The following is a 13,050-nucleotide window of genomic DNA, read 5'->3' on the forward strand; positions in this document are numbered from 1 at the left end:
AAAAAATTAATTATTTATAAAAATAGGTTAGAGAAATAATTATTTACAAAAATAAGTTGTTTTGAATAGTGTTTGTCTATACGATTTGATACACCGATAGTATCACCTCACTTTTTCCCTAATTATCAGGCTAATATGATTTTTACAAAGAAAAAAAATATTTTTTTGTGCCGTCATTAGATTAGGCGACATTGATATATATTTTTCTAAAAATACCTGAAAAAATATGAATATACGAGGGACCAAAAATACGAGTATACGAGTAATAATATCAATTTGTGCTAGCATAATTTGCTTTTATTTTGTAGGAATATGAGTAATGAATTAATGTTGACATCATGATGTTGTGCTTTGTTGATTAATATTATGAATCTAAATAATAAGCTATCAAGTAAGTATGTTTGAATATTATCTTTGATGTTACGAATTGAGATATAGGGATATTATGATGAAAACCATAAATGGATTATGATGGTTTTAATTGTTAATGAAAAATTCTTATTAAAGGGTGTTGGATAGAGTTCGGATATAGTTGGTTTATTAAGCTCTCGAGATTCATCAAATCTACATAACGAAGATAATCAACACATCCTATTAAAACCAACATGTTAAAACAAACACTATAGATGCAATTTTAATTTCCACAATTAGGTGGTGGTCAAAATTGCAACTTAAACATTTCTGAGCACTCCATCCAACACTGCCCATGCATACACCCTTGAAACTGACAAAACACCCCACCATCAACATGACACAAAAAAAATGTTTGAACAGCCACTTCAATGGAGTCTGGATTGCAAACACAGATCCGCAGAAGTCAAGAGAAAACACCCAACTTGCAAAATCAACATTTCAAAGCATATCCACAACCAACGCTGTCCACTTGCCAACAACGTTGAGTCAAACCCATCCAACCAGTCCCCACAACCGTTTTTGTCATCCTTAAACCTGGAGAGCAACGCACTAGTTTATACCAGCCTCCAAGTAGCCACCACCATTCTACTCCTATGATTTCTCATTTCCGTTGCTGCTAACTCTTTGATCACCTCACCCTCATCGCCCCTAACTCGAAGACCCACCATTTTACCAATCTCCCATTTTCGCTTCTTTCAAAGTTATCAGTTCTCCGTTCAAGAAATTCGAATCTGAAAGAGATGCATTAACAACTCTAATAGATTCGGGGATATCAACCACTCCAGCTTTCCTTTTTTTTTTGGGGGAGGTTGACAACAGCAAAAGAAGAAAACAAAGAACACAGAACAATGAAGCAAGATGCAAGAAATATTTTTACTTGCTCATAAATGTGCAACAAGGGAGCTTATGGCTGATAGCTCATTTTGCTCATCCATTCAACTAGAAAAAACAATACATTTATAGCCAAATACATCACCAAATACTACCTGCTATCACTAATCATACTTTGAAACAAGTAAAACTTAACTTGCACACAAGCTGGTTATGTCAACCAGCACCTAAAAACATCAAAACAATACCAACTTAGTTCATTTTCAACTAAGTAACTTAGCAAAGTAACTAAACAACCTTACTGTTACACCTTGCTGTTACAGCAAGCATATGTGCTGCAGCATATTTACAAGCTGCATGCACTTAACCAAAAATATAACAACCGCATGGTTGGCCAATTTTCAACATTCCTCCTTGACCTTCATGCTGCAAGTACCAATCATTCATCAAGTTTTTTGAACTTGGCAGTCCTTAGATGCTCTGTTTCAAGCTGACTCTTCTCAAGCAATTCATTTTCAACCTTGGCTTCATTCTCAACTAAATCTGACTTACACACTTGACTATCCCAGTCTTTTATGCCAAAGATTTGTTCATCAAATGGAGTCTTCTCCTCCTTCACAGCCTTGGTTGGCAACTTGCCTTCAAACACATCTTGCCTTGTTTCTTTGTTCATTACAGTCCTGTTTCTTCTTGCACATACTCTCTCCTGCTGTGGAGTGTCTTCATGCACATACTCCATCAACTCTTCCTTCAACTTATCCCAAGCTTGTATGGGAGTCTCACAGGGGTGAGCTATTGCTGTCTTTTTTACAAGCATCCCCTAAAGATGACGGGCTTTAACAGCTTCTTGTCCTTCTTAACAAGCAGCAGAAGCAAAAACAAGCTCTCAAAGACTTGATCTCATGATACCATTTGTTGGGATTTTGACAGCAGCAAAGGAAGAAAACAGAAAACACAGAACAATGAAGCAAGATGCAAGAAATATTTTTACTTGCTTACAAATGTGCAGCAAGGGAGCTCATGGCTGATAGCTCATTTTTGCTCATTCATTCAACTAGAAAAAATAATACATTTATAGCCAAATACATCACCAAATACATCACCAAATACTACCTACTATCACTAATCATACTTTGAAACAAGTAAAACTTAACTTGCATAGAAGCTGATTATGTCAATCAACACCTAAAAACATCAAAAAGGTACCAACTTAGTTCATTTTCAACAAAGTAACTAAACAACCTTACTGTTATAGCAAGCATACGTGCTGCAGCATGTTTACAAGCTGCATGCACTTAACCAAAAATATAACAGCAGCATGGTTGGCCAATGTTCAACATTTTTCCATTTCTTTTTAGCATCTTTTTGTTTCTTCTCAAAAGATGAAAGAAAAAGATCTTCTATAGCATTTATTGACCTCACCTTACGCTCTGCCTCTGCACTAACCATCCTTCCTAGATCATTCTTATCCAACCTGTCCTTGTACACTATTGAACCATCAATTTGTCCCATATTTCCATCTTCATTTTGGCTCGATTCAACCACCCTGCCCTTCTTGGACAGGCCAGCCACATCCTCTATTGATAAATCTACAGCAATTAAATCATCTACCAGACCCAATTCACAATCTTTATCAGCTGACACATTTCCAACACATGTCGGTACACTCACTAGAACACCCAAACCACAACTTCCAACATTTACAGAGATATTCTCTTCCCTCATCACCACTCCACCTTCGATCCAAGTGAAATCTTCTATAGTCCTATTCAATGATATTCTCTTCCCTCGTCATAGTAATTATTAGCTTGCATTTTGTTGTTGGTTTAATTTTCAAGCAAAGTGGTGACATTCCAAGCAAAGGCAAGATCAAAATGGTTGATTGAAAACCTTGTTGAGAATTTAGAAATTTGAATAGCCTAGCTAAGGTGACCATTGAAGAGTAGATAGTATCATTAGGTGCTATAATGTTAAGAAGCATTGATGTAAGCCTAAAGAATGAACCATATGGGTTTAAAAGCTAGGCAATATCTGAAATAGAATTATGGGAATTCATTTTAATAGAAAAAAGAGTATATTTGCTATGAAATTTAAAAGACATGCGATTGGTGACTAATAAATATATGATTTAAAATAAGGAATAATCTAAGAGTAAACTTTGATTATCAATTGATGCTCTTGAAATCTCATATTATTAAGTAACGAAATTTGAACTTTCTACATGTGCAATGACAAAACCGTGAGGTAAGTGCATTGCCATCATCAACTACAAGTGTTAAGCAATTCGTTGATTGATGTGTATGAATTATTAAATAATGTGGTTAATGATTTATCGACGGTGTATAATAAGTTTTTGTAAACCGTAATGTGAATTTTTTCGGGTATAATTTGCATTCTTGATTATGATTATTGTGTACAATACAATAACACATTAATGTAAGTATTTCTGATTGTGTTTGTTGAACTGAATATTATGTATATTCATGAAATGAATCTGATTTGCAGCAAAATTATTTGTTAAGTGGCCCAAAATTGAGCCGAACCCACTTAATTGATCCAAATTCCCATAGCAAGAACGGCCCATTTAAAAGTTCATTACATGATTTGTCCTCTTGAAATTTGATTTCTCAAGTTCTATTACAGATAAATCATTATCATCATAATTTACACTGTGAAATGTTTGAATGTAGCTTTAATTAAATCATGAAGTAGCTTTCTTCGACAATTATTTTGCTACCAATAAATGTTAATGGGTACAATATTCATTATCAAAATATATCACTAATAACAGGTAAAATGCAGATACTTGAGTTCATTTTAATTGATAGATAACTTATATGGGATCATTTTCAAAATTGAAACCAATAAAACTCCTGCATTTTTTTTTTTGTGGCAATGATCAAAGATTTAAGTGGAGTACAAGAAAAATTGAACTTTATTTTTCTTCTTTTGTGTTATGTCTCTGTCTATCTTTTTAGTGTTTCCTTCCTTGACTCAATTGGAAAGTAAATCCAGTTGTGTTGTCATCATGCACCCATCATTTATGGAGTGAAACAAAGTTAAGAGGTACAACTTTGATTCCACTAAAAAATTAGATCAAATACTATAATAATAATATCATGATTGGTTTGCCCCCATTAGTGTCAATGAGCTTGTATTTACCATAAACTCTCATGGAAGTTATTGATGTTTTTAGTCACAGATTGGGTATGGAGATATGAGAATGGTGGATTGAATTTAGGTTATTGGTCTTTATCCCTGCAATCAAAACTAGAGAATTAGTAACACTATGGGGTATACTTGGTCTTTGCCTTTATCCCTTTTCATTGCTTTGACTGATTTTTTTTGTAATTTATGGGGTCGGAATTGGCCATTTGACAGTGTGGCTTTGCACAAAACTCACAATCTTCAAAGCTTAATTATTAAAGCTTCCATATAATTGCAATTTGGGACTTATCTGAATAGCCTAAGAGTGCTTAATTAGATAAAGAAAATAAAAGAAGTTGGAAGATGAGGTGGCTTTCCAGCCAGATATTGCTCAATCATTTCCGACCATGCATCTTTCATCAAATAAGGCCTTTATAGTGCAGCCACGAATCCTGCCAATCATTAATTTCAAGAGCATGTGTATACAGGCTTGAACTTTGATTGCATCAAAACAGCCCATTATTGTAAAAATTTGTGTAGAATCAAATGATAGAGGATTGATATGGGTCATTAATTAGATAATAACACTATGCTGCCGTGCATGCATCTCCAACCTACTCGACTCTGCAACATCTACATCAAACCAAATAAGATTGGTATCTCTATCATTTCTTATCTATGTTATTAGAAAGTGAAAATGAAATTAAAACCAGGTGCCTCTTCCTTTATTTTCTAAAAAAATAAAGATACCCTTTTTTGGGATGTGGTGCATAGTTGTTTGAAATCCCATTGATAGAATATTTTACTCCCACTATGATAAGATATGGTAATTGGGGTGTTGTTTATCTCAAAAAGTCCTATGTTATCCTACCTTTCAGGCTACTGAATTAAGCCAATAACATAATCTGATAGTTCCACAATGCACAATTCTTCTGTTAAAGTAGCAGTCCTTACATTCCTCCTATATGTGATTAATTCCTTAGGGTTTTGGTAGTATATTCCTAAGAACTCTTCACATAAAATACTACTGATTCCATTGAACTTATACTCTAATGCTGCCTAATTGTACGACTCTTTAGAGAGAGGTAATTTTGTTTTTCGTATAATGAAAGTATCCTTGATGTTTGTTTTATTATTTAAATTATTAATTTTTACAAATTCATAATTTTCTTTTCCAACAATTTTATCTTCAAAATTTTAACTTGAGTGCTTTTAAAAGAGATGCAATACGATGCAATACTTTTTATCAATGCAACCAACAGTTTTAACCCTAAATGTTCTGTTTTTGCCCTTGAAGAAAAGTTTTATATCCTATTAAATTCCATGTAAACTGACAAAATATGAAGTGATAAGAATATTAAATAAACTATTACATACTTTTGAAAATGAAAGCAAAATACTTAGATATGGACTGGCCTACCTACCCCACTTTTGATTCCTTATAGCATAGAACTTTCAGCGAAACCCCGTTCTTCCTCAAAAGCCACAGCATTATTGCTCACACCTTTTACACCAAATATCCCACCTTCATTATATTAATCCTCCAATTATTGTACACCTTTATAATTCCAATGCAATGACAACTGAAACCAGATGATAACATTCTGTTGTTTTTCTCTCGCAAATTATGTTATCATGTTCTTTATTTAGTTTTCTTTTGAAACTTCTCACATAGGGATGAGTTTTCAATTACCCTTGTTTCAAAGCTATATTCGCCCTACATTAACAAAAGAAAGCATGCAAAGCATCTGATTGGATGCCTTACACGACATCTTAGTTACTAGTTAATCAAATGAATCAGGTGCTAAAGAGAATGGTTAATTAGATAGTAAAAGTAAATATTCTAATGAAAGAAAAACCAATGAAACGAATATCTCACGAGATGTAAAGATGTTTTGCCTTATCATCACGCACTATAAATCGACCACCCAACTCTCTCTTCATTAAATTGGCTGTAACGAACTTGCAATAAACAGCCACCATATTTGCTCCTTAAGAAATTGATACCCTCACGAAACTCATGCACTAGCAGACGTTCAGCCATCAATTCTTTCTTATTTAAACAAACCAGATTTCCCATCTTATTTATTCGAATTTTGAAGAAACCCCACCAATTTACTTCCATAATGCCTGCAACTGCAACATCAAGAGTGGAAGAGATCCCAACTGACAAACCATGTCAGTCATCTTCAGTTTCATATCCCACCAAGAAATGGCCGGCCAACCTATTGCAGATAATGCTTTCAGAGCTGAAAATACAGAGAGGACTAGCACTTCCATTGGTGGCCATGAACTTAACCTGGTTTGTGAAGATCGCGGTGACTACAGCTTTTCTAGGCAGGCTTGGGGAGCTCCAGTTAGCCGGTGGCACACTCGGTTTCACCTTCGCTAATGTCACAGGTTTCTCCGTCCTCAGTGGACTTTGTGGTGCCATGGAACCTATCTGTGGTCAAGCTTTTGGAGCTAAGAACTTCAGGCTCCTTCACAAAACACTTTTGATGGCCATAATCTTGTTACTGTTAACTACACTGCCTGTTTCGTTCCTGTGGCTTAATGTTGATAAAATTCTAATCCATTTTGGCCAAAAAGAAGACATTTCAGCTGTTGCAAAGACGTATCTTTTCTATCTTCTCCCTGATTTGGTTGTCACTTCATTGCTATGCCCTCTCAAGGCCTATTTGAGCTCTCAAAGCATAACTATCCCCATCATGTTTAGCTCGGCTTTAGCGCTTGCTTTTCACATCCCCATCAATATCTTTCTTGCAAAAGCTAAGGGTCTTGAAGGGGTTTCGATGGCAATCTGGATAAGCGATCTCATAGCTGCAATCCTTCTAGTCTTGTATGTAGTGGTGCAAGAGATTAGAAAGGGAGGGAAATGGAATGAGGGAGGATGGTGGGATCAATGTGTTGAAGACTGGCTTAGACTGCTAAAGCTTAGTGGACCATGTTGTCTTACGACCTGCCTTGAATGGTGGTGCTATGAGATTCTAGTCTTGCTTACCGGAAGGCTACGGAATGCCAAGCAGGCAGTCGGAGTGATTGCTATCGTTCTGAACTTCGACTACTTGCTCTACGCTGTGATGTTGTCACTAGCCACGTGTGCATCTACTCGTGTATCTAATGAACTCGGTTCAAACCAGCCCATAGCCGCCTACCAGTCTGCATATGGAACTCTTGCAGTGAGCACAATTTCCGGTTGCGTTGGTGCATTGGCAATGGTGGGCGCGAGAGGCGTTTGGGCTCCTCTGTTTAGCCATGACAAAGGAATCATAAGAGGAGTGAAAAAGATGATGCTGCTAATGGCAGTGATTGAAGTTGTAAACTTCCCCTTAGCTGTTTGTGGAGGAATTGTTCGTGGAACAGCTCGGCCATGGTTGGCGATGTATGCAAACCTTGGGGGCTTCTATCTCTTAGCTTTACCGTTGGGTGTTGTTTTGGCCTTCAAAGCTGCACTTGGACTGAGCGGGTTATTGATAGGACTTTTAGCTGGAATGGCAACATGTTTGGCATTGTTGTTGGTGATGGTTGTGAGAATAAAGTGGCATGAAGAAGCAGATAAGGCGCATATACTTGCCTCTGATGGGAATCTGGAAACAGTTGACAAGGTAAATGACAACGAAGTATGAAAACCACACGATGATAAGATTGTTAGAGCTTCAATGCCATGAATTCTACATATGAAGAACTTCATATGAACTTGAAGAACGTCCTGGACAAGTATTTGCAGAATGCAACAGCTTTATAGGGATGCTGGAGAACAATGGTCATGCTCATATGTCCATTCAGAATACAGCTCAAAGAAACAAGCTAAACAGGGAAGCAAAGTGCTAGGTTTCCCAACATGTCCAACTAAGCTTACACTCCATTGAAGTTCTGAATATGCAATGAATCTCTTTAAGTGCGGTGAGGTGTTGAAGATGATACCGCACAGAGCTTAGATTTTCCTAGGCCATCCCAAAAATGTCTATGGAACCATTTAATTTGTATACAAGACTCAAGGGATGAGAATTCACAAATAACACTAAAATGCAAATAGTTGGGACACTTTTGGGTGCATTTCAATTGATAGATAACTTATATGGAACAATTTTCAAATTTGGCAAAGAAAACCCATCCATTTTGTTTTGGCAATTATAAGATTTAAGTGGAGACCTGAAAATGAGAGGCCTTAAACTTGAGTACAAGAAAATTTTAACTTTATTTTTCTTTGTGCTGTCTCTATCTTTTTAGTGTTTCTTTCCTTGACTCAATTGGAAAGTAATTCAAGTTGTGTTGTCACTTGTCATCATGCACCCATCATTTATGGAGTGAAACAAAGTTAAGAGGTACAACTCTGATTCCACTAAAAATCAAATCAAATACTATAATAATAATATCATGATTGGTTTGCCCCCATTGGTGTCACTTGATTAAGCTTACCATAAACTCTCCTGGAAGTTGTTGATGTTTTTGGTCACGGAATGGGTATGAAGATAACGGATTGAGAATGGTGGATTGAGTGAAGGATTTGAATATCTCCACAAGATAAATGTGAGTTTCAGATGTATTGGAGTTTGTGGTTCAAGGGACTCCAATATTTAAATCAGTAAAGAGTGGAATTGGAACAAGAAAGCTAATTATTAATTATTAGGTGATAAAGGTGTAGTTAGCTAGGATAAGAATAGTGGCATTTGAATCATTTGAGGGACTAAGTATAAATTTATCTATATTAATTTAAAATTTTATAAATTATAAAGGAATTTTTATTTTAGGGTAGGGCCCTGCCAAACCTTTTAGCTTCGCCACTGGAATATTCAATTGAGTGAGTGGTTAGGTTTATCAAGAGAAATAGTAATGGTATTTAAATGATTTATGCAGTTGAGGTCGTTGATTTGAGTTGGGCCCTTCTAGTTTGTAAGGCCACTAAAGAGTTAAATCGTGGATACATGTTTTGTGGTTGTTCATTCAGTAAGGGTTATATGTCGAGCATTCTCACAATTAATTTACACATGGAAGAGTTATTGGTCTAAGGCGTCCTCGATCACTATAATTGACTTACCAATTAAAGGAGAAAACTTATTATTAAAGATTGGTTTGAAATCGAGCCTAAAGTTAGAACACCGTCACATCAATTTAGTCAAAATAATTTCATTTTTGTTTATTTTACTGCTATTTTGATTTTAATTATTTTTATTGTTTTCATTTTAACTAGATTTAATCCTCCCTTTTTATTTTCGCACAGATTGTCACACGTCGTAGGCATGACAGTTGCCTAACATGCAACTTGGTTAAATCGAACAACAATTTTAGATATCACTGTCTTTATAGGATTGACCCTACTCCATATATTACTATTTATATACTATTTAAGTGTAGGAATATTATTTTTTATGGATTCAGAACCCATCAAGCGCGCATGAGAATTGGGCTTAAATGACCAATGTAAATTGATCGATACCCCCGAAATGTGATACATCACAGCATCCAAACCCTTTTGTTTCTTAATTTCTTATTTACTAAATTTTTAAAAGGTTCAAGCTAAGAATAGCTTAACCGTAAGAAGCTATATTTAGTCAAGTCTAAATTAATTAAACCATTTTTTAAAATAATTTTTGTTTAAGGCAAATCCTCTTTCTTTATTTTACTCAACTCACATTTGCTATTCTAAAATATCTTAACTCACTTTCATTCTAAACACACCATAAAAAAAACTCTATTATTCTTCACTTGCTCGTCCTCTTCATTTTTTTGTGATTGTTGAGTATTTTTCGTCGTGATCTATTGTTGATTCTTTCCCGTATTTTTATGACGAATGAGCTTGTTGAGTCTTAAAAATACACATTACAACAAAATATTCTTAAAAATAATGCCCAACAAACCTCAAATTATTTAACTCGTATTCCTAATTTATCAACTTGTTGCAATGTTTACCAACAGGATTTGGCCCTTTGACAGTGTGGCTTTCACTAAACACATAATCTTCAAAGCTTAATTATTATAGGACAGATATAAATTGCAATTTGGGACTTATCTCCGAATAGCCTAAGATTGCTTAATTAGATGAAGAGAAACAAAAGAAGTTGGAAGATGAGGTGGCTTTCCAGCCAGATATTGCTCAATCATTTCCGACCGTGCATCTTTCATCAAATAAAGCCATTGCCTCTCGAGAAAGCACACAAAATTTTCTTGAACAATTTCAAGAACATATCTTAATAGAGATTATAAATCGACTGTTTACTACCCTTTTGCTCTCTAGTTCACTTGCTGCTGCTCATAGTAATAATATCTGCCGACATACCTATTTCGTATATTTCGTATCTTTTTAGAACTTTTGAGAGGCCATTGGATCTTTCCAACGATAGAAGTATATGGTTGATTTTTTTCCCTTGCTGCAGTGAAGGGCGATGTATAGAGATTAGAGACTTGAATTTTCATTGCATCCAAACAGCTCATTATGATAAAATTTGTGTGCAATCAATGATAGAGGATTAATAGTTCATTAATTTGTTTGATAATAACACTATGCTACCGTGCATACATCTCCAACCTAGTGGACTGCAACATCTGCATCAAACCAAAATAGATTGGTTTCTCTATCTTTTCTTTTTTATACAATTAGAAAGTGAAAATGGAAGTGTTCTGAGATGCCCATTCATGCAACAGCTCGCACATTTGGCGGACAAGCAAAGTGTGAACAAATCAAGAACATGCAGTCCCGTGAACAACAATCGTGTAAGTCGTCCTGCGGATAGGCCAAATGCAAGAAGAATAGTGGATTGCCAGTTGGAGAACTATCTAGCAGACAACCTTTGGCGGACTATCTGGCGGATTGTCCAAATATGACCAAGACTCGCGGATACACAAGACGCGAGCTGCTTTGCTGATTGGCATACTCTAAGCTATTGAAGGGCGAACTATCAAGATGCTAACTGACTATGCCAAGTTGAGGTACTATAGACTATCCCGATGTTTGATACATGTTGGCAAGTTGTCAACTTGTTTAGAAAAGTTGTTAGCTTATTTTATTTATCTTAAATTTGATAGGATAATTTTAACGGTGCTATTGCCCATGTGTAATTTCAAGTTCTTAGGCTTTCCAACTTGTCAAATTGCAGTTGGTAATATTTTTCCTATATAAGGCTACACATTGTATGTAAATTATGTATTGAAACTGAAAAATGTAACAAGTCACAAACTTTGGTTTGTCTTTCTTTTCTTCCTTACAAAGAAAAACCAACAGAAAGAAAACCAGGTGCCTCTTCCTTTCTAGGAAAAAGTACCCTTTTTTCTAATATTGGGAAGTGGTGCATAGTTCTTTGAAATCCCACTGATGGCATATAAAGTTGTATTCTTAGCCCCTTCTACTTCCACTATGATAAGATATGGTAATTGGGATCCTGTTTATCTCAAGGGGTCCTATGTTTTCTTCCCTCTCAGGCTACTAAATTAAGGCAATAACAAATAATCTGTTAGTGAACAATATGGCTGAGAAAAAAAATCGAGAAAACCGAACGGAATCAAACCTCGGTGAAAAAGCCATTACTTTCTACAATGCTTCCGTTAAAGTAGCACTCCTTGCATTCCTTCTACATGTGATTCCTAAGAATTTTGGCAGAAATATTCCTAATAATTTTTCACATAAAATACTATTGATTCCATTCGACATATACTCTAATTCCTCTTTTCCACAGATTAGGTAGCCATGTCTCTGCACTTATCTGTAAGAATACATGTAACTGATATATTCAACTTCATATTCTCCTGCCTAATTGCACGATTCATATGTAGAGAAGTAAACTCAGTTGAATGTAAACTGAAGAAATATGAAGTGATAAGAATATTAAATAAACTATTATTTACTTCAGAAAATGAAAGCAAAAAGCTTAGATATGGAGTGGCCTAGCTACCCCACGTTTGGTTCCTTATAGCTTAGAATTTTTAGTGAAACCCCATTCATCCTCAAAAGGCAAAGCAGCTAACAGATGAAGGACCACCGCATTATTGCTTACACCTTTTACACCAAATCTCCCACCTTCATTATCCTCCAATCATTTTACCCCTTAGAATTGCAATGCAATGCAAAGGGTAAATGAGGGTAAATGAAAACCAGATGAAAACATGCTGTTGTTTTTCTCTTGAATATTATGTGATAATGTTCTTTATTTAGTTTCCTCTTAAAACTTCTCACATGGAGATGATTTTTCAACTACCCTTGTTTCAATGCTATATTCGCCCTATATGAACAAAAGAAAGCATGCAAAGCGTCTGGTTGGTTACCTTACAGGACAATCTTAGTTACAATTTAAGCAATGAATCAAGTGCTAAATAGAAAGGTTAGTTAGATAGTAAAACTATTCCAAAGCAGCAATAGTCAATATTCTAAGGAAAGAAAAAAACCAGTGAAACGAATATCTCACGAGATATGAAGGTGATTTGTCCTTTGCAACTTTGCCTTATCATCACGCACTATAAATCAACAGCCCAACTCTCTTTTCATTAATTGGAGGTTACGAACTTGCAACAAATAGGCACCTTATTTGCTCCTTCAGAAACCGATACCCTCACAAAAAACTCGTGCACTAGCAGACACTAAGCCTTCAATTCATTCTTATTTAAGAAACCAGATTTCCCATCTTATATATTCGGATTTTGAAGCAACCCCACCAATTTTCTTCCATA

The 13,050-nt window shown here is 35.5% G+C and overlaps 1 protein-coding gene across 1 annotated transcript; it reads left to right on the plus strand.

The window, feature by feature from the left end:
- Positions 1 to 5,664: 5,664 nt before the first annotated feature.
- On the plus strand, positions 5,665 to 8,501 carry LOC108482312 (protein DETOXIFICATION 56-like). The gene has a single exon (XM_017785436.2). It carries the CDS (start codon positions 6,519 to 6,521, stop codon positions 8,016 to 8,018), a length of 1,500 nt encoding a protein of 499 aa, XP_017640925.1. The 5' UTR covers positions 5,665 to 6,518; the 3' UTR covers positions 8,019 to 8,501.
- Positions 8,502 to 13,050: the final 4,549 nt, after the last annotated feature.

This window comes from Gossypium arboreum, chromosome 1, assembly GCF_025698485.1.
Source record: "Gossypium arboreum isolate Shixiya-1 chromosome 1, ASM2569848v2, whole genome shotgun sequence".
Classification (NCBI taxonomy): Eukaryota; Viridiplantae; Streptophyta; class Magnoliopsida; order Malvales; family Malvaceae; genus Gossypium; species Gossypium arboreum.